We start from the raw sequence: 22,810 nt of genomic DNA, 5'->3' as shown, positions 1-22,810 counted from the left end.
AACACGGCAGTCGGTGGGGTGCTGGAGCAACTCACTGCGGGTCACTGGCAACCCCTGGCGTTTCTCAGCAAACACCTGCGGCCACCCGAGCTCAAATACAGTGCTTTCGACCGGGAACTGTTGGCGCTATACCTGGCAATCCGGCATTTCAGGTACTTCTTAGAAGGTAGGCCCTTCACCGCATTCACGGACCACAAGCTGCTTACCTTTATGTTCATGAAGGTGCCCAATCCTTGGTCGTCCCGCCAGCAACGCCATCTGTCCTACATCTCTGAATACATGATGGATGTCCGGCACGTCTCAGGTAAGGACAGGACGCTCTCTCTCGCCCTAACATTCATGCCTTTTCCCAAGGGGTAGACTTTGAGGCGCTGGCAGAGTTGCAGCAGGCAGACGAGGAGATCCCGAGTTACAGAACCGCAGTCTCCAGTTTGCAGCTCCAGGACCTCCCTGTAGGCCCAGGTGAGAGGAATCAACTCTCTGATGTCGCCACCGGCCAGCCCCGTCCCGTCGTCCCGGCACCTTGGCAGCGACGCGTTTTCGACTCCATTCATAACTTAGCGCACCTCTCCATCAGGACAACCGTCTGGATGGTCTCCAGCAGGTTCATTTGGCATGGTCTCCGCAAGCAAGTCAGTGAATGGGCCAGAACGTGCATGCACTGCCAGACGGCCAAGGTGCAGCGGCATACCAAAGCAACCACGGGCGTCTTGACCACATTCATGTGGATATCGTGGGCTCCCTGCCAGTGTCACGAGGAGCACGGCACCTCTTGACTATCATGGACCGGTTCACAAGATGGCCAGAGGCGATCCCGCTCACCAACACCACCTCCGAATCTTGCGCCCGGGCACTGATCGCCACCTGGGTGTCCTGCTTTAGTGTACTGGCCCACATTACCTCCGACAGAGGCGCCCAGTTCACCTCCAGCCTGTGGTCAGCTATGGCCAGCCTTTTGGGGACACAGCTGCACCACACCACTGCCTACCACCCACAGTCGAACGGCCTCGTGGAGCGTTTCCACCGTCACCTAAAGTCGGCTCTCATCTCCCGCCTGAGAGGAGCTAACTGGGTGGACGAGCTTCCCTGGGTCCTACTCGGCATCCGCACGGTGCCCAGAGACGATCTGCACGCCTCGTCAGCCGAGTTGGTGTACGGCGCACCCCTGGTCGTCCCTGGGGAGTTCATACCAGCCCCAAGGGGCCAAGAGGAAGAACCTGCAGCAGTCCTGGGCAGACTATGCGAGAGGCTCGGTGACCTGGCCCCCATACCCACTTCGCAGCATGGGCAGAACCCAACCTGCATACCCCAAGACCTGCAGAACTGTAAGTTTGTGTTTGTACGAAGGGGCGGGCATCGGCCACCGCTGCAATGGCCCTACGAGGGGCCGTTTACAGTGCTCAGGAACAACAGGTTCACGTTTGTGCTGGACGTTGGGGGAGAGAGGAGGTTTTCACGGTGGACCGACTCAAATCGGCCCATGTAGATTTGGCACAACCGGTCGATTTTCCGGCACCGCAGCGCAGAGGCCGACCTCCCAAACGGGGTCCGGCCCAGACTGTGGACATTGGGGGGGGTGTATCGCCGGTTCTGGGGGCGGGTTATGTGGCGACCCACTTCCTAGCGTGCTCGAACCGGCTCACAAATAGCCAGCACGCCGGCACAAAGGCCAGTCCCAAAAGGGCGCCAGGTCTGCTTCACCAACAAAGGGAAAAGCCTGCTGGGGATTGTGAGTACATGCCCCTACAGCATCCGCGCCCGGGGAGGGCAGGATCAGGGAGGCTTTAAAGCAAGGCTGTGAAATTCGAATAAAATCTTTCTTTAACTGCAGTTTACCGACTCCGTGTCGTTATTTTAGCGCTGTGTGTAGCATACCGCTACAACACTCTAGTTACAGAGAGAGTGCAGTGCAGGTAGACACAAATGTCATGAGAGCCTGTTTCCATGTTCTGATGCCCCTTTGTGGCATCAGCAAGTTTGATGCCAACACGGCATCATATAGCATGCAGGGCAAAGCTTGCCCACTCAGACAGCAGTGAGCTGCCTATCCGTGGTGGAAAACCTGTGAAACACTTTCGAGGATAAGATGGCATGTGAGAAGCCTGGCCACAGTGTGACTTGTCACACGACCCATGCTCAGTTTACAGAGCCAAGTAAACTGAGATTCATGAAACCAAATTAGGACCAAGAACTCTTGGAGAACTACAGCTTGGAATATTCTGTGGTGGGCATAGTGGTGGAGTAAGCCAATGTGTAGAAATGGATGCTTTGGTAGAAGGAATAAATGCATAGGGTATTTTCTTACTGCCCATTATGCTGCTGGCGTTTAGGCCTGCAAGGAAATCTCATTGCTGCTTCTGTAACAGTTGTTTCTCTTTGACCAGTCAGGTTTGTTAGCCCTGAGTCTGTTTACAAGGCCCTTTGGCCCAAAATCCATACTAGTCAAAGAGCATCCATTTGCACCATCACAAAACCAGCCTCTCCTCCATCGACTGCCCGCACTATCTACCAGAGGACCGGTGGACCACTCTTAGTCAGGTCTCTGCCCTTTAACCTGGGTGATCCGACCAATAGCCAAACCACAAGGCCACATAGCTCTCCGGGTCATTGAAGCACACAAGCCTCCAAACCTTACAACAGAGTTGTGATCCCCTTGGAGGACTATTTTCTGAACTTAAAATTCAGAAATACGAGATGCAAAAGACTTGGGATTCCCTAAAGATTAACTTGCAGGTTGAGACAGCAGTAAGGGAGGCAAATGAAATGTTCGCATTTATTTCAAGAGGACTAGAATATAAAAGCAAAGACATGATGCTAAGGCTTTATAAGGCATTGGTCAGATGGTTAAGAGTGTTGTGAGCAGGTTTGGGCCCCCAATCTAAGAAAAGATGTGTTGGCATTGGAGAGGGTCCTTAGTGATCCTTGGAATGAAATGTTTAACGTATGAGGAGTGTTTGGCTCTGGACCTGTACTTGCTGGAGTTGAGAAGAATGAGAGGGAGAATCTCATTGAAGCCTATCGAATAGTGGAAGGCCTAGGTAGAGTGGAGTCTAGGACCAGAGGGCACAGCCTCAGAATAGAAGGGTGTCTCTTTAGAACAGAGATGAGGAGGAATTTCTTTAGCTGGACTACTGCAGAGGCCAAGTCATTGGGTATACTTAAAGTGGAGGTTGATTAATTAGGATGTCAAAGGTTATAGAAGGCAGAATGGTGTTGAGAGGGATAATAAATCAGCCATGATGGAATGGTAAAGCAGACTTGATGGACTGAATGGTCTAATTCTGCACCCATGTCTTATGAACGACGTCCTTCTGATCGGCCTTGACCGGGAGATGTGCATTCAGTCCCAGAGCACGGAAGGCAAAGCAGAAATGGTGCAGTACAGACATTCTCAGTGGTAACTTCAGGATGAAATGGTCAACTTGACACCACCTATTGGGAGGACATTTAGGGGCAGCAGGACATTTCAGAGAGTGTGTGTGTTTGTGGAGAGAGGTCTAAATTAACTTTCAACCACTGTAACTGATTGCAAACAGGTGATTTATCATTTCTTAGGAAGAGGGAAGGGAATACTGCTGGTGTTCCTACTTGGGAGATCAAGTTTCTCGTTCCAGAGGGAGATAGTTCTTTTACCTTGGTCAAGAGATTTGCAGTGCACCGGAGGCTGCAGCTTCTAGGGTAGGTTTTTTTAATGCCTAATTGTTTTGAGATGTGGGTTTTTATCAGCAAGGCCAATGTCTGTTATGTAGCCTTAATTGTCCTTGAAAGGTGCTGGTGTGATACATTTAATGGAGCTTCTATCTCACAACTCCAGAGTAACACATTTCAGGCTGAGACTCTTCATCAGGACATCATCAGTCATGCGCAAGTTGCTGTCTGCCTGAAACATCGACTCTTTATTCCTTATCATAGGTGCTGCCTACCCTTCTGAGTTCCTCCAGCAGATTGTGTGTGTTATTCTGGATTTCCAGCATCTGCAGGATCTCTTGTGTTTATCACAGCTCCAGTGACCTGGATTCAGTCCTGATGTCCACTGCTGTCTGTGTGGATCTTGAACGTTCTTCCTTCAAGTGTTTCTGGCCACCCACCCAGTGCAGGATTCAGTCCTGAAGCCCACTGCTGTCTGTGTGGATGTCGAATGTTTTCCCTTCAGTTGTGTGGGTCCCCCCACCAAGTGCTCTGGTTTGCTTCCACATCCCAGAAATGGGTTGGTAGGGTATTTGGCCACTGTAAATTGGCCCTGGCATGTGGGAACAATCCAAGGTATTTGAAAGGGATATTGGGTAAATACTCTAATATAGAGTAGGATTAGTATCAGAGTGCACGCTTTACAATAAGTGTGAACCAAATTGTTTTCTGTGGCTTCTCTCTGGCTCTGACTCCTGCCTTAATCTGTTGCAGTCTTTTTGGTGAAGGTGTTCCCCTAATGTGTTTAGGGTGAGTAGAGGGTTGGGGATAAAAGATCCGCAGTTCCAGGGTTTATATCCTGTGATGTTAGAAGGACTGGTGATTATATTCACACATCTGGAATGGTGTGCAACTTGGTTGGGAATTGATGGGTGGTGGGATCCCCCATGATGGTGAATTGGGGAGGTGATGTCAGAGTGTGGACAGGTTACCGCAGAGCACTTTTGTGGCTGGTGCTCACTGTGACCACAGGGAATGATGAGGTTCCAGCCAAGTCGTGAACAGTGTCAATGTGCAAGGTACAAGTCAGCAGTGTGACTGAACAACTTTCCCACCACCCACTTGCCTGGATGAGTAACTTGTGCCAATAATTTGTGCCGTCCTTGAAAGATGCTGGTGTGGTTCGTTTAGTGGAGCTGTTATCTCACAGCTCCAATGCAACAGACAGAAAATGCTGGAGGAACTCTGCGTGTCAGGCAGCGTCTATAGTTTTGATTGAGACCCTTCATTAAGAGTACATGCACAGGACTTCATAAGGCTTGATGGAGGGTCTCGGCTCCTTTCCATAGATGCTGCCTGGCCTGCTGTGACGATGGGGATCTTGGGGGGTAGCTGTCATGGTTCATCTTGGCACTCCTCTAGCTTTTACTTTGAATTTTGAATGTGGTTGCGAATGGCACTGTCTTCAGCACTTGCTGGTCCCAAGGTGGGTGGATATTCTTGGAAACTCCTCCCTAATGATAGACGTGGCTGGTTGGGTTATGGTTCTGAAACCTGCCAGCATACATGCCCCACTCCTGCCAGGCTGTCACTGATTACTGGCATTGTGAAATCTTTCTCTCTCCACACTTGGTATCAGAGCAAGCAAAAGGCTTTCACCACTGTGAATGGCATGCAGTGATTCCACGAGTGTGTTCTGGTGAGACCACTGTCACTGGAGTACTGCATTGTGTTTGATTATTCCCAGAGTTTTGATCCAAATGAGTATGCAGCATAAGTTAAATCACATGCATGAAAGAATTTAGGTGTTCAGGAATGAGTGAGAAAATTTGATTCCTTGATTTTTTCACGATAATTTATTTTAAAGTTTAAACGAGGATTTAGAGCATTTGAAACTGTGAGGAGCTGAGAAACAAATCAGGGATTAAAGCGATTCAATGAAAAGAAGACAAAGACGGTGCCTTTGAAAAATCTACCACCTTTATACTCGATAACAGAAATTCTTCAGATAGAAATAATGCAGTAAATAGGCTAATATTTACCCAATCAAAAATGAAAATCTATACCATCTTCTGCCAGTAAAGGTGGGGACGAACCACCACATACTGTGAGAAATACATGATTTTGTTGCAGATACAAATTGTTAAAAATACAAATTATGTCAGTAAAAACCATTACAACTACAATTTTAATCTTGCCTTAATTCAACTAACATCTTTTAAAAATTATATTAAAAACTATTCCAATATGGAAAAATAGTAAGATGCAAGGCCATGCTGAGACTGTGAGATAGAATTCATATTGAACAAGAGATCTGTTCAAAGGACCCTTGGTCTCACAAGTGATCTTGTTGCGAACTTGTGATATTGCTTCTTGTCTCAGTTGCATCTTGTTGTCTACCTTGCAACTACCTGCACTGTACTTCCTCTTTAAGTGTCACACTTCATTCTGCTCGGTTACTACTTTTCCCTTTTAAGACGTCAGTGCACTTGAATTGATGAAATGCAAAAGTTTTTCACTGTACATGTGACAGTAATAAACCAATTTACCAAAATTAGTCTGAGTTACAGACAGGAGTCTCTCACTTAATCTCATCAATCTGCACTCTGTTCTGCTTTGACAGACTTAGCACAGGGACAGTGTGCCTCCAATTCTGCACATTATTTATAATGTTCTTGGTAGCAGACCCTGGTTTGAATCAGGTTTAGATAATATGCATCAACTTCAAAATTGCTCAGTCTAATGGTTTGGTTCAATCCTGAATTGTTTCCTCAGAACACCTCAATGAGCGCAAGATCTGTAATGCGGTGTCTCCCACAAAAGACGTGGATGGGTTTCACGTACTCAACGTCGGCCGCATGTGCCTTGACCAGAGCTCTATGTTACCGGCAACACCCTGGGGCGTGTGGGAAATCATCCAACGAACAGGCAAGTTGGCTACAAACCTTGGCCTAAATCTCACTCGTGATTATAATAGAATGCAAGGATTGGGCTGCCTGAACCCTGGTGCATCTTGGTCCTGGGCTCATTGTGGAGTTGATAGTTTGTCACTCTTAGAAGATGGTGTGGTATGGAGTAGGTGAGTGATATGGGTTGTCAAAGCCTTTTTTGTAGAGTATATTTAACTTTGTTGTCTTTCCAATATCTGCAGTCTTTTGTGTCTTCTTGGGAATTGGTGCAGGGTGTAATGTTTCTAAAACGTCTGCTCTCTTTGGTGGTTAGAGTTTGGCCAATCTGGTCCTGAGAAGCAGCTTAACAAGGCTGATATGGGCCATCTTAATTGCCACCAGGGAGGTGAGGACAGCTCGAGGCGGGAAATAGTTGGATGGCTGTGAGGATGTTTCAGCTGAGAATATTGGACCTTGCCTTGCTGTGAATGCACCCTAGAGTTAGTACTAGGACTGAAGAACCTCTTTCCCAAAGCAAGTGAACATCCACCAAATTTGTATCCTGGTCTTATAGTCATACAACACAGCAATGTGTCCTTTACCCAACAAGTCCATGCCAGCTTCTTGGACCTTCCCCACTAATCCCTTTTGCCTCCACTAGGATTGTGTCCTGTAATGCCTTGCCTCCTTCCTTGTGGCTTTCCCCCTGTTCTCCCAGGGATCTGAGCAGGAATTTTGAGCCTCCACCAGCAGCTTCCAGCCCAGCTAGCATCGTACTCCCTTACTCATGCAGCTGATGTCTAATGGCGTTTCACTCTTTGCTGTCATAATCCTTCACCCCCACGGCATGCCCATGTGATGGTGGAGCGTCAGTGTGTTTTGGTGCATGAGGAGTAGAGAGGCATTGGTTTAGTAGTTCGATCACTCAATTCGAGTATGATGTTCTCCAAAGGTTGTTGGTTCTCCTCTGGCCTTACAATCCAATCTGAGATCCACATTACTGGAATGTTAGGATAGATTCCCTTAATAGCGAACACCCGTGTGTGGCTTTGTTTAATGCTGACGCATGGGCGGCCACCACACAGTTCTTGACCTTACCCCCATGGTGGCAAGGTCAAGGAGGAGATTCTCGACAAAGAGCGATCCAACTAAGACTTCTTCAGTGAAGTCGGTAGAAGCTGATGACATCGCAACGACAGTGGAGGAAGGCTGCAGCAGGGAAGGGTCCCCAGCCTTCTCGTATTCCATACCATTGACCCTGACCTTGACCTGTCAAGCAATATGTGCTGGCTACCTGTGCATCAGCCTCCCTAAGTTAAACGAAGTCACACACGGGCATTTCCTGTTATGGGCATAACCCCTTAGGGGAACATCCTATTCTACTGGAGTGATCACAATACTTCAGTATTTCTTGGGTTGAAGGGCCTCTTTCTATATTGTAGTGCTCAATCATTCTGCAATCAATTCTGCCTTAAATATTCAGTTTTATACAGCATGGAAAAGACCCTTCAGCCCATCTTGTCTCTGCTGACCAAGTTGCCTTCCCGTGCCTGTCCCATTTTACCTGTTTGATTCTTGATGAGAATGATGGGTTGCGGTTGAGGTTAGGATCATGGAATGGGAAGCTCAAAGGGCCGAATGGCATGTTCTTGCTCTTAGCCAGTATGTTTGTATATTCAGATGAATTCTATGTAAAACTGGACAGGTTATTTTTTGACTGTTGTGGAAATAATGCTCAGGACAGTGAAGGCTTTTACTGTCCTCAAAAGGCAGTTTATCTTAGACCAATGCATGCATTTAAAGGGGTAATTGAGGGTGGAATGTTCTGTAAAGGTGAGTAGTTGCTGTTATTGCTTCCATCACAAAGTTTGGTTGTAGCTGGGGATAAGTTAACACTGAACCTTTGTATCTTTCAGGAATTCCCACTCTGGGGAAGAATGTGGTTGTTGCTGGGCGGTCAAAGAACGTTGGAATGCCCATCGCTATGCTCCTGCACACAGACGGCAGACACGAGAGGCCTGGTGGTGAGTGCCAATGCCCAGATGCAAACACAGCAGCTCACAAAGCTTGGCCTTGAAGTTCAATCTGTGTTTATTCAACTATCCGTCAAAAGGAAAAAAGGAGTCCTGAGGAAGGGTTCTCCACTCAAAACTTCGACCATTTATTCCTCTCCATGGTATTGCTGGGTTCCTCCAGCATTTATGTATGTTACTTTAAGAGGAAAATCATCTTTGTATAAGTTAAACACCATCAGAATTTGAAGTAGATACTTAATCAGTGTTGTGAATCATGCGGCTTGTGTTAACTTATCTATGGAAGTTTGTTCTAAGTGGAGTGTGAAGAGTCCCTTGATACCTACAGTTTGGGTGCCACAGAAGTGTGGCTATTAGTGTAATGCTATTACATCACTAGCTATAAGTTTGGGGTTCAATTACCCTTTCTGTCTGTAAGGAGTTTGTACATTCTCCCCCGTGACCACATGGGTTTCCTCCCACAGTCCAAAGATGTCCAGTTATGATTAATAAATTTTGGACATGCTACATTGATGCCAGCAGCATGGCATAGTTGCAGGCTGCTCAGCTCAATCCTTGATTTGGCACAAGTGAGAGATCTTAATTTTTTTAAAACAGGTGTGATTTTTAAAATCTTGTTTACTGTGTTATTTTTTCTACATCATTAGATTATGATTTAAGTGACATTGCATAGTAAAAAGCTTATTTTCTGTACAGCGAGCCGAGGCTGAGGCTAATGGTAGGTTATAAGATTAAGAGAAATGGATAGAATTGAGAGCAAGTATCTTTATCCCAGGAGAGAACTGTCTAATGCTAGACAGCATGAACCTAAGGTGAGAGGGAGGTGAGTTCAAAGGAGAAGTAAGGGGCAGGTGTTTTTTTTTTAGTGTTGAGTGCCCAGAATGTGCTGCCAAGGTAGTGCTGAGGACTTGTGGCAACTGTGTGGTGGTTTCTTTCAAACTTATAGTCTTTTAACATCTTTGGACTATTTTTACTGTGCCCATGGTCTTTTTTATCAATTATGCTATTGTTTGCACTGTTGTAACTATGTGGTTTTGTACAGGTCTTGTAGCTTTAGTTTTTGGTCTTGTTTGGTGGAATTGGAGCTCCTTTCTGTGGAACGCGCTAAGATGGTAGCACGATATTAATATGCAACAGCCTCTCCAGACTCCAGATGGGGGATTGCCAAACGTTATGTGGATTTTCTGGTGTAGTCTGTTTTGTCATGTGTTTTAGTGATATCATTCTGGAGGAACATTGTCTCATTTTTTAACTGCATTGCATTTGTGGTTTCTAAATGACAATAAACTGAATCTGAATATGATAGTTTAACAGTCTCTTGGACCAGCACGTGAATATTCAGAGAATGGAGGAGTATGGACATTGTGCAGGAATTAGTTTAATTGGGTGCTTAATTACTTGTTCTGTTAGTTCAGCACAACTTCTTGAGGCAAAAGTTAAATCGACAGTTTAGTTAAGGTGGCACCAGTCAGGGGATGTTTTTTTGCGTGCAGTTCTATCGGGAATCGTATTCCGTTTAGGATTGCCACAGCTGACATCCATGGTTGCAGCCATGGGTACTTCAGTAAGCAACACTACAATTTGCCCATCATCACAATAACAGATGCAATCTCACTGGCTGTCTACCCAGCCTTGGATCACCTAAACAATACCTATGTCAGACTGCTGTATTTTGATTAGCGTTCACCACAATCATGCCTTCAGTTCTCATCAGCAGTCCAGGGCCTCTGTGCCTTCCTCTGCAGTTGGATCCTTGACTTCCTCACTGTGCAGATAAGAAATAACATCTCCTCGCTGACAATCAACACTACACCCTCAAGGATGAGTGATTAGTCCACTGCTCTGCTGTCTCGACAACTCAAAAGCCATCTATAAATTTGCCAATGATACAACTATTGTTAGCAGAATTTCAGATGGTGATGAGGCGACGTCCAGGAGCGAGATGGATCAACTGGTTGAGTGGTGTCACAACAACCACCCTGTACTCAACATCAGTAAAACCAAAGTATTGATTGTGGACTTCAGGAAGGGGAAGTCGACACACCATCCTCACCAGTTCCTGAGTTTCAACATATCTAAAAATCTAACATATTGATGCAAATACAAAGAAGGCTTTATTTCTAAGATGTACCACGGAGAGCATTCTAACCAGCTGCATCACTACCTGGTACAGAGGGGCCACTGCATAGGATCGGAAAAAAGCTGCAGAAAGTTGTAATCTCTGCCGTATGCATCATGGGCACTAGCCGCCCAAGCATCGAGGACACGTTCAAAAGGCAATGCCTCAAAAAGGTGGCACCTATCATTAAGGGTCCCCCTCCATCACCCAGGATGTGATCTGTTCTCATTACTACCATTGAGGGGAAAGTACAGGAGCCTGAGGACACTCACTCAACATTCCAGGAGCAGCTTCTTCACCTCCACCATCAGATTTCTGAATAGCTATTGAACCCATGAACACTACCTCACTGCCTTTTTTCCTCTCTGTTTGCTCTACTCCTTTAACTTTATATTCATAAATTTATGTATATGGGTGTGTATATTGTAATTTATTCTTTTATGTATTACAATGTACTGCTGCACATTTGCAGTAATATTAAACCTGATTCTGAAGGCCTGTCTCTGTTCTGTACTGTCCTATATTTTATAAAGTCTATTAATCTATATGTTCAGGTTTTCATGCTGGACTACTAGATTTTCCAGGAAGTTATTTAATATCAGTATTACAAGGCTCTCTTAATTTATTTGTATTCCACTGATTAGTCAGATAATGTACTGGCAGCACTTTCTTCGGGAGGACTTTCTTTAGCCAGAGAGTAGTGAATGTGTGGAATTCATTGCGAAATCACTGGGTATATTTAAGGGAGAAGTCGATAGATTCTTGATGAGTCAGAGTATGAAGGGATACACGGAGAAAGCAGGAAATTGGAACTGAGGGGGAAGTGGATCAGCCATGATGAATCGGTGGGGCAGACTCGATGGGCCAAATGGCTTAATTTTGCTCCTATATCTTGTTGTTTGGTGGTCATACAGATCATCGCAGTTGCATGAAGTCTGCAATAAATGTTGGAGATGAACAGAGGATGAAAGCTAATGTACGCATTGTATTGCAGGAGATGCCACGGTGACCATGACTCATCGATACACCCCCAAAGACCAGCTGAGGGAGCACACCAAGCTCGCTGACATTATTGTGGCTGCTGCCGGTGAGTGGAATGGTGATGGTTTTGGGCTATCCATAGATTGAACCAAATGCTGCTGGTTGGATTTTGGGCAAAATAAAGCTTATCCTATTTTATCAACATAAATTGTGTAAAACAAGTGGCCAGTAGTGAGTGAGGAGGATCTCTTGCTCTCCTCTGCAAATGGGCCCACAAGCCTTCCAGTCGCCTTGCAGGAAGATTTCTACTAGTGAGCTGCTGCCAGCTGGTTGAGGTCCAGTGTAACCCTTCCACCCAAAAATGATTGCTTTTGTTGGCCATGAAGGAATTGAAATTGGAATAAGACATTTAAATTGAATGAGTCAGGGACAGTGGAAGTAGACATGTCTTTGTTCTTACTATGTGGTGGAAGGAATGGAGGCTGCCATTTTGTAAGGTTGTTCTGAACCTCCATTTTGTGAACAGGCTTTGCTTCAGAATGGCTTTTAAAAAAGACATTTGAATTGAGCACAATGAAACCCCTATTGATAATCTGATGAACAAGAGATAATTTCCAAATAAGTTGTGAGATGTCCTTCGGTAGATTTGGCAGATTTATGAAGAGGGCAGTCTGCCTTTGTGACCTGAGGGTAACCTGAGCCTAGCAAGTGGCTGATTTGTTTGAACAGATGTGATTCAGGGGGAACAAGAAAAACAGTTTTAAATACAGGCTGTACTTGTGAGGCGAGCAATAAAATGATACTGCCTTGGACCAGAGCCAATGGAAAGTTAGCATTAAAACATCATTAGCCAGATAGGCTAGAGCCAATAATTTTGAAACAGTGTTTTGAATTGATAAGGAAAGAAATTAAGAATAGGGGTGTCAGACATAAAGGTAAAGCAGCCAGAAATCCAGCGTCTGGGAGAAGAAAGATGGATTGTTTAGTCAATGGGAGGTTCCCTAGTTCAGTGATAGATGTTGGAGAGTTGGTCTGAGTGAGTATTGGTACAGAGGGAACAATATTATTCATGACTTAAATTAACAGTTTAATAAACAATAATAATAATAATAATTGACAATCAACTGGACTGGTCAAAGAACACCGAGGCTGCCTACAAGAAGGGTCAGAGCCGTCTCTATTTTCTGAGGAGACAGGTCCTTTAACATCTGCCGGATGATGCTGTGGATGTTCTACGAGTCTGTGGTGGCCAGTGCTATCAAGTTTGCTTTTGTGTGCTGGGGCAACAGGCTGAGGGTAGCAGACACCAACAGAATCAACAAACTCATTCGTAAGGCCAGTGATGTTGTGAGGGTGGAACTGGACTCTCTGACAGTGGTGTCTGAAAAGAGGATGCAGTTCAAGTTGCATGCCATCTTGGACAATGTCTTCCATCCACTCCATAATGTACTGGTTAGGCACAGGAGTACATTCAGCCAGAGGCTCATTCCTCCAAGAGGTAACACTGAGCATCATAGGAAGTCATTCCTGCCTGTGGCCATCAAACTTTACAACTTCTCTCTCGGAGTGTCAGACACCCTGAGCCAATAGGCTGGTCCTGGACTTATTTCCACTTGGCATAATTTACTTATTATTTATGGTTTTATATTGCTATATTTCTACACGATTCTTGGTTGGTGCGACTGTAAGGAAACCCAGGTTCCCTCGGGATCAATAAAGTATGTCTGTCTGAGTTGTGTCATGAATTGCCTAACTTGGGTCATTTTGTGCTGGGTCATCACTTTGACAACTAACTGAGTTCCTGCTCTTGAGCTCATTTGATATTAAAATTGTTGTTGGAATCTTAAGTGGGAACCTAGTCTGTCACGGTAAAGACCTCCCCACCACTGAGCACGGCTACATGAAGCATTGTAGCAGGAAACCAACACTTGTCATCAGGGACCTCCACCACCCAGGTCATGTTTTCTTCTCTTGAAGGTACAGGAGCCTCTGGACTCGTACTACTAGGTTCAGGAGCAGTTATTACGCTACCCCTCAACCATCAGTCTCTTCAACCCAAGGGGATAACTTCACTCAATTTCACTTGCCCTGTCACTGAAATGTTCCCAAACCCAGACCTATGGACTAGCTTTCAAGGACTCTTATTCTCATGTTCTTGATATTTATTGCTTATTTATTTGTTGTTATTATTTATTTTTGTATTTGCAGTTTGTTGTCTTTTCCAAATTGTTTGAACACCCAAAATGGTTCAGTCTTTCATTGATCCTATTATGGTTATTCTGTTATGGATTTATTGAGAATGCCCACAAGCAGATGAACCTCTGGGTTGTATATGGTGACATTGTTAATAAAATTTTATTGTGAATTAACAGATGGAGGCCCCAGGACCTCCAACTTTCTAACTGTTATGTGGGTGAACGTCAGTAATTCTGAGCAGAAAGGCACCAGTGGACTGGGAGGACTCCACCATATGTAGGTGACTCTACACTATGCACTGCATTGTGATCATTGGCTTGTTCCTGATGTGCCTGCCAAGCTCATTGCCCACTCACTGTATCATTTGTATTCTAGTAATGCTGGTTCCTTTGTTGATCAAACTAAGAACATAGAATAGTACAGCATATTACAGGCCCTTCGGCCCACTATGTTGTGCCAACCCCCAAACCCTGCCTCCCATATAACCCCCCACCTTAAATTCCTCCATATACCTGCCTAGTAGTCTCTTAAACTTCACTAGTGTATCTGCCTCCACCACTGACTCAGGTAGTGCATTCCACGCACCAACCACTCTCTGAGTGAAAAACCTTCCTCTGATATCCCCCTTGAACTTCCCTCCCCTTACCTTAAAGCCATGTCCTCTTGACTGAGCAGTGGTGCCCTGGGGAAGAAGCGCTGGCTGTCCACTCTGTCTATTCCTCTTAATATCTTGAACACCTCTATCATGTCTCCTCTCATCCTCCTTCTCTCCAAAGAGTAAAGCCCTAGCTCCCTTAATCTCTTGATCATAATCCATACTCCCTAAACCAGGCAGCATCCTGGTAAATCTCCTCCTGTACCCTTTCCAATGCTTCCACATCCTTCCTATAGTGAGGTGACCAGAACTGGACACAGTACTCCAAGTGTGCCCAACCAGATTTAGAACAAGTTAACAAGTTTACCACATTTCTTTTTCAATATTTTTAGTACCACATTTCAAAGTAAACTTATTAAAGTAGATGTATATCATCATATACAACCCTGAGAAACATTTTCTTGTGGGCATAAAATAAACAATAGAACCAGTGAAAGACACCCCCCTCCAACCCCCCCGTAACAGGACCAATGTGCAAAAGACAACAAAGTAAGCAAATATAAAAAGCAGTAATAATAAGAAGAAATAAATATCAGGAACATGAGCTGAAAAGTCCTTGAATGTGGATCCATAGGTTGTGGGAACAGTTCAGCAATGGGGCTTGTGATGTTAGTTACACAAAATAACTTTGCTCTGCAGGGACCAGGCACAATTTGTTGATGTAGTTACTTATTTCATAACAGTATACAAATATAATTAAAACTATAAACAGAGTCAAGTACTGTACCTCATCATTTCTGGAGTTGCCCAACCCAGAGTAATTAACATCATTACTGGATTGCATCATTATCTATGCATCAAACCTGTTTCTCAATATCCTTCCCTGCTTTGGGGGTTTGATGAAGTGGAGGATGGATTAAATCATGTTCACTGAAATACTGAGGGGGAAGAATGAGTTGTCTTTTCCAGTAACCACAAAGAGTTGAGATGATGAAATGTAATTCTGTAACTCTTAAGCTTTTCCAGTAACTAGGCACATGTTCAAGCTGTAACTTACGTAGTTTAAATCTGTATAGGCACTGTGCCTCTACTTTTCCTTGAAGTAGAACAGAGTGATGTGGAAATACAGTTCTGTAATTCCTTGAAATTTCATCACAGATACTTAGGGTTGTGAAGAGATCTTTTGGCACATTGGTCATCATTATTCCGAGTATTGAGTACAGGAGTTGGGATGCTATGTTCAAGTTGTACAAGACTCCGTTGAGTCCCATTTTGGAGTATTGTGTGCAGTTCTGGTGCCCTACCTACAGGAAAGATAGCAATAAGATTGAAGGAGTGCAGAGAAAATTTACAAGAATATTGCTGGGACTTGAGGGCTTGAATTATAGGAACAGTTGAATAGGTTGGGACTTTAATCCCTAGAGTGTAGGAGAATGAGGGGAGATTTGATAGAGGTATACAAAATTGAGGGGTATAGTTAGGGTAAAGGCGAGCAGGCTTTCCCCACTGGGGTTGGGGTGAGACTAGAATGAGAAGTCATGGGTTAAGGGTGAAACTTCATTAGGGCAACTTCACTTAGGGTGGTGAGAGTGGAATAAGAGTGGAAGTGTTGGCTGTAGGTTCAGTGTCAGTTTCAACGATGGACTATGGTCTGGTGCAGGTCAATGGGACTAGGCCAAATATATATTTTTACTTATTTGTTGAGATACAGCACAGAGTAGGCCCTTCCGGCCCTTCAAACTGCACTGCCCAGCAATCTCCTCCTCTCACTCTACAGTCCCTTCACTGAGCTTCTAATTCAACATTGGCTTTTATGTCTTCACGGGATGTACAGATTGTTAATTATTGTCCAACTCCAATTACTTTTGGTCTGAGTGTCTTGCTGGAGAATCTGTGTTGCCAACTAAGCTTTAGTAGTCTGGAGTCACTCCCTGTCCCGGTCAATTAAGGATGTCAAAATTCCTTCCCTGAAGAACATCAGATAGTGTGTGCAAACATTCCAGTAGTTTTGTGGTCACAGTTATGATTCCAGATTGATTTAATCATCTGACTTTAATTTCCATGGGATTTGAACTCCATGGGGCCTGATCTATTACTTGTTTATCGAGTACATACAAGACAGCATCCACGTTTGGGAGTTAAGGTTCAAACATCCCTTTAGAATAGAGGCGAGGACAAATTTCTTTAGCCAGAGCACCTGGAATCTGCAGAACCCATCACAAATAGCTGTGGAGGCAAGGTCATTGGATATATTTAAAACATAGGCTGATAGGTTCTCGATTAGTAAGGGTGCCAAAGGTTACAGGGAGAAGGCAGGAGAATGGGATTGAGAGGAATAATAAATCACCCAGGATGGAATTTCACAGCAGACTATTTCCAAATGACTTGATTCTCTTCCTATGTCTTATGCTCTGCAGATCTTGAGAGACCACTCTTCACCTTGGTGCCTAGTAATTGGTCTTTTACACTTAAGACCGCAGCCTATCAGCCAGAGGAACTGGTCCCTGAACATTTATTTCCCCTTGGCAACACACACAAAATGTTGGAGGAACTCAGCGGGTCGGGCAACGTCCAGGGAAATGAAAGTACAGTAGATGTTTCAGGTGGAGACCCTTCTTCAGGACTTCAATTTGCTTTGGATTTCCAGCATCTGCAGAATTTATTGTGTTTCTGATTTGCTGCTGTAACGACTGTTGATTATTTCCATGGATGTTGCCTGATCTGCTGATTTCCTCCAGCCACGCCACCCAGCGACCCCTGATTTAATCCTAGCTTAATCATGGGACAGTTTACAATGGCCAATTGAAGTGTGTGTGTGTCTCTCTCTCTCTCTTTGGATTTGCAGTATTTGTTGGATTTTCGGTTGATGTTCAATGATGTTTAAAGAGGCCAAGCTGACGGGTGAGACCAGGTGAAGAGGAAGATGGGTGAAGAGATGGGGAAGGCAGTACGAAGCTGGGAAGTGATAGGAGGAAGAAGCAAAGAGATGAAAAAGGAACCTGATAGGGGAGGACAGTGGAAGCACTGGTCCATTTTTATGGGAATTTCTTGCATAAAAATATACTATTATATAATTACAATTATTAGAAGTCTACAGTAATTGTTTTAGCAGTGTTCTATAGATGTGTAGTAGAAAGTGTATTGACTGGCCTGGTATGGGAACATCAATGCCTTTGAATGGAAAATCCTACAAAAGTTAGTGGATTCCACCCAGTACATCATTGGTAAAGCCCTCCCAACCATTGAAGACATTTACATGATACACTGTCATAGGAAAGCAGTATCCAAAATCAGAGAGCCCCATCACCCAGGCCATACTCTCTTCTCGCTGCTACCATCAGGAAGAAGGTACAAGAGCCTCAGGACTCACACCACCAGGTTCAGGAGCAGTTACTATCCCACAGCCATCAGGCTCTTGAACAAAAGGGGACAACTACACTCACTTGCCCATCCATTGAAATGTTCCCACAACTAATGATCTCATTTTGAGGACTCTTTATCTCATGTTCTTGCTAGTTATTGCTATTTATCTATATTTGCATCTTCAAGGTTTATTGTTTTCTGCATTCTAGTTGATCTTTCATTGATCTAATAATACAGACAGACAGACATTATTGATCCTGAGGGAAATTGGATTTCATTACAGTCGCACCAACCAAGAATAGGTAGAAATATAGCAATATAAAACCATAAATAATTAAATAATAATAAGTTAATCATGCCAAGTGAAAATAAGTCCAGGACCAGCCTATTGGCTCGGGGTGTCGGACACTCCGAGGGAGGAGTTGGAAAGTTCGTTGGTCACAGGTAGGAATGACTTCCTATGATGCTCAGTGTCAGCCTAACCAGTACATTATGGAGTGGATGGGAGTCATTGTCCAAGATGGCATGCAACTTGGACAGCATCCTCTTTTCAGACACCACCGTCAGAGAGTCCAGTTCCACCCCCACAAATCACTGGCCTTACGAATGAGTTTGTTGATTCTGTTGGTGTCTGCTACCCTCAGCCTGTTGCCCCAGCACACAACAGCAATCATGATAGCACTGGCCACCACAGACTCGTAGAACATCCACAGCATCATCCAGCAGATGTTAAATGACCTCAGTCTCCTCAGGAAATAGTTACCATTCTATAGATTTGTTGAGTATGCCCACAGGAAAATGAATCTCAGGGTTGTATATGATGACATATATGTACTCCGATAATAAATTTACTTTAAACTTTGAATATTATATGTAACCAAATGAATTTGAGATTCCACATATTACTTTCTTCACCTTGACTTCAGCAATATTATCCTTTTCCCCACACCAGTTAATTACTCACCCCATCAGGGGTTACTAGTCACTTGGACCTTCTTTGCTTTTCACCAAGATCAGAATACAATCAGTTTAATATCATTGGCATAAGTCATGAAATTAGTTAATTTAGGGGCAGCAAAACATTGCAATACGTGATAAATTTAGAAAAAATATGAATGGTAGTAAGTATGTGTGTATACACACACACACACACACACACACACACCCCCCCCCCCTCCCCATGTTCCAATTAAGAATAGTGCCAAAGCAGAAATGATAATAAAGGGTAGTGAGCTTCAATGTCAATTTAGAAATCTGACAGTGGAGGGGAAGAAGCTATTCCTCAATGGCTGAATGTGTGCCTTCAGGCTTCTGTACCTCCTACCTGATGGTAATAATGAGGAGTGCATGTCCTAGGTGTTGGGGTTCTTAATGATGGACACCAGCTTTCTGAGGTACCACTCCTAATGTGTCTTGGAAACTACGGAGGCTAGTGCCCATGATGGAGCTGACTAATTTTACCACATTCCATAGCTTCTTTCAATCCTGTGAAGTAGTTCTCCCATACCAAACAATGATTCAGACTGTCAGAATGCTCTCTCGGACATCTGTAGAAATGTTTGAGTGTCTTGGGTGACAAACCAACTAAGCTAAAAATGTTTTAGGTGACCTTCCTTTCCTGTCTTGATTAAGGGTCTTGGCAAGAAACATTGACTGATTATTTGCCTCCATAGTTGCTGCTTGATCTGCTGAGTTTCTTCAGCATTTGGTGTATGTTGCTTGATCTCTTGCCTGGACTGTCCTCTACTAGTAGAATTGCTGCAGTGCCAAGGTTTACGACTTTCTTGTTCTTTGCAGGTATTCCCAATCTCATCACAGCTGACATGATTAAAGAAGGAGCTGCTGTCATTGATGTTGGCATCAACCGTGTCCAGGACCCGGTCACCGGGAAGCCCAGGCTTGTGGGTGATGTTGACTTTGAAGGTAATGTTTACAGTTAACCATCTGAATAAAGTTCCATCCTTGTTATTTTTGCAAAAGAAGTAGCCCACCAGCCTGAAATGGGCATTTGGATTTCTTTAATTTTGAATTACTTTGAATGAAGTGCAAGGCTGTCTGTTAGAGCTTGCCAGTTGATAGGGCTTCAGTGTATCAGTTGGACAGTAAGCTGGAGAAGGTTGCTCGATGTAGCCGTTCTCACACAACAAGCTACAGTCTCATCGAGGTTTTGTTCAATTGCATTAGATTTCCTTGTAACTGCTGTCGTCTTTAAGCTGAAATAGTAGAAAGTTGAACTTAGTGCCCTTTCATTAACAGCACCTAGGTGCTATTGCGCTTACTGCCTGATCATCTGATTTATCAACTTCCCTGTACTGTTGCTTGAAGAATCCTGCAGGTGTCATAAAGTCCAGCTAGATCGTAGGAGAATTTCAGATTAAATTTCAATAAGCTCTGCTCAATCACCACGCAGCTACAATATCCTGCCTCGTGCCTGCTTTGGGCTGGAGAAGTCACAGCTTTCACACTGTGTTTGGAGTGCTTGCTAATTTTGAGCATATTCATTACTTCAGAATCTGGTTTATTGGCACTGATGCATGTCACAAAATTTGTTGTTTTGCGGCAGCAGTACAGTTCAATACATTAAAAATACTGCAAGTTGCATCAAGAGCTATTAAATATAAATAGTGAGGTACTGTTCATGCACTGTTCAGAAATCCAGTGGTGGAAGAAGCTGTTCCTAAAACATTAGGTATGTGCCTTCAGGCTCTTGTACCTCCTCCCTGATGTTAGTGATCTTGGGTGGTGGTCGTTAATGATGGATGCCTTTTTGAGTCGTCACCTTTCAAAGCTGTCCTGGTTGGTTAGGAGGGTTGTGCCCGTAGCGGAGCTGGCAGAATTCCATATAATGTGCTCAAAGGTATGGAGGGCTTTGTCCGCATGTTAGAAAAACAAAGCTTACTGCAAGGAGATGGCTGTCTTTCAAAGAGCATACGATTCAGATCTAGTCGTGTACCGTTCTCTAACCTGTAGTGTTTTTGTTTCTTCAGGGGTAAAGAAGAAGGCCAGTTTTATAACGCCAGTTCCAGGCGGCGTTGGCCCAATGACTGTCGCCATGCTGATGAAGAACACCATCATTGCAGCCAAGAAGCTTCTGAAGCAGCTGGAGAACTGAATAATTTGCCATCCTGTGCTGGAGCGGGAGAAATGAGCTGGAGAGCCCTGCCAAACATTCCAGTGTACTGTTTACACTTCCCAATACCAAAGGCTAATTGAGAGCTGAGTCGTTATTTATTGCTCTGTCCTGGAAGTAATTGGGTTCTCCTGTTTGCTTTGAATATAATTTATTTGGGAGGACCTTAGTTAAAAGACTAAGGCATGTGCAATTTCATAAATTTGTTCCAAAGAGGCTTCCTACACCCGTACTATTCTGTCAAGTTATTTAGCACGTGTAAATAATACAACAAAAAGCTTGTTTTATTGCTAAGTTCTTTGAAGTTGCAGTGAGGAGACCAAAGTGGAGGAGGGTTCCAGTGTGAAAAGTTTGCACTTCGAAGGCTTCAGTGAAGGAAACCTCACAAAAGTTTTGCTGTATAACCTCACAGGAGAGTATTTTAAAGTACTGAATAGCCCAAAACAGTTAACATGGGGAGTAGAATTATCTTTGCCAGCTGGTGCAGGAGCTGAATTTGTTTGGACAGTTTTGATCTTGAGCTCAGAGCAGCCTGTGCTGTCCTGAAAGTGAGGTCAGTGATCAAGTGTGTGAACCTGTTGGGAGCTTCTGACGTCGACTTTGCGTGCCAGCAGACGCCCTGGCATTTCCTCCCTGTCCCGAGTATCTGCTGGTGGCGACTCAAAGCTGTTTTCTCGTGTGAGGTGAGGGAAGTGTCTTGGAATGAGGATTACAATGATGAACTCTATTCCAGAAGTACTTCATGATGAACGTCGTTGAGAAAGTCTTTTTTCATGCGGTACAAGAGGTTGCAGCGTGTTCGACATCACACCCTGAGTAGACAAGATCTATCTGAACAAGATTCACTTGGCTGAATGATGTCATAATAGTAACTATTGATCAATATGTGCAAGGAAGCTAAATCTTCAAGGCCAGCTTAACTAGTTTGATGGTCAATTTGTATAAATTCTCCATATTATTGTACTGATCGGCAATTTGTCCATGAGACGCTGTACACTCCAGAAAAAAGCCTGAATTGAATTGCTTACCCTTGTATTCAACTGTTGGCAAAAGCAAAATGTACGACATGCCCTGTCACTTGCAGAAACAAAGTGAACTGTGCAATAAAGCTGTTACACATTCAAAAGTGAATCTGTCCTTGTTGTGAAACTGCCCTGGGATCAGAGACTGGCAAGATGTAGAGATGTTGCTGTTCTATACAGGTTATTGCTGCCCGTTCACCACTCTGTGCTGGGAAGGGGCTGTCACTTACAGTGGGCTTATGGTAACACTGGGCAACAAAGTTTTTCGAAAGTGTTGCTTCCTCAGAACTTTTTTTGTTCATGATAAACTGTTTGATGCTGAACACATACTGTATAATACAAGATACAGACTACTTGTATCACGTAGGAATTTGGAGAAACAAATTAACTTTTTTTGAATATGATGCATTTAAATGAATAAGGGCAGCCGCTTTGCAATAGTTCAACTAAGCTAAACTGGTTTGTTCATAATTTTTGTTTGTACTCGGTGTCTGACGCTTCTCGCTGAAGTGTCCAACGAAAATCTGCCAGATTTGCAGGGAAGAAGTCTAAATGGGAATGCAGAAAATGAATCTTTAGTAGCATATTGCACTTAATGATTTTGTCTGCTTGAAACATGTCAACCAGCTGCATGTAATTTGGTGCTCTGTAGTTGCCAACAAAATTTTCAACATCATTCTTGAATGTCTTGCATGCAATTTTCTCCGGTCCCATTGGAAGTTGTTCTAATTGCCTGTCATTGACCTGTTTGATTTGTGGGCCAAAAAAATGCCTGCCTTAAATCTTGGTATCAATTATTTCTAACCTGAATTATGAAGTAAATAACAGTTCTAGGTGATTTTTTAAAAATTGGAGT

The 22,810-nt window shown here is 44.0% G+C and overlaps 1 protein-coding gene across 1 annotated transcript in view; it reads left to right on the top strand.

Annotated features, from left to right (window-relative positions):
- The window catches only part of mthfd2 (methylenetetrahydrofolate dehydrogenase (NADP+ dependent) 2, methenyltetrahydrofolate cyclohydrolase), a 38,064-nt gene extending 15,996 nt beyond the window's left edge, over positions 1-22,068 (top strand). Inside the window, exons 4-8 of the mRNA XM_059964702.1 lie at positions 6,403-6,555; positions 8,432-8,539; positions 11,662-11,754; positions 19,600-19,725; positions 20,790-22,068. Of these exons, the coding sequence (XP_059820685.1) occupies positions 6,403-6,555; positions 8,432-8,539; positions 11,662-11,754; positions 19,600-19,725; positions 20,790-20,914 (605 nt within the window). The 3' untranslated portion in view covers positions 20,915-22,068. The remainder of the gene's footprint in view (positions 1-6,402; positions 6,556-8,431; positions 8,540-11,661; positions 11,755-19,599; positions 19,726-20,789) is intronic.
- The last annotated feature ends 742 nt before the right edge of the window (positions 22,069-22,810 follow it).

The sequence above is a fragment of the Hypanus sabinus genome, chromosome 1 (assembly GCF_030144855.1).
Source record: "Hypanus sabinus isolate sHypSab1 chromosome 1, sHypSab1.hap1, whole genome shotgun sequence".
NCBI classification, from domain to species: Eukaryota; Metazoa; Chordata; class Chondrichthyes; order Myliobatiformes; family Dasyatidae; genus Hypanus; species Hypanus sabinus.
Note: the sequence above shows the minus strand (reverse complement) of the source record. Positions and strands in the feature narration are given on the sequence as shown.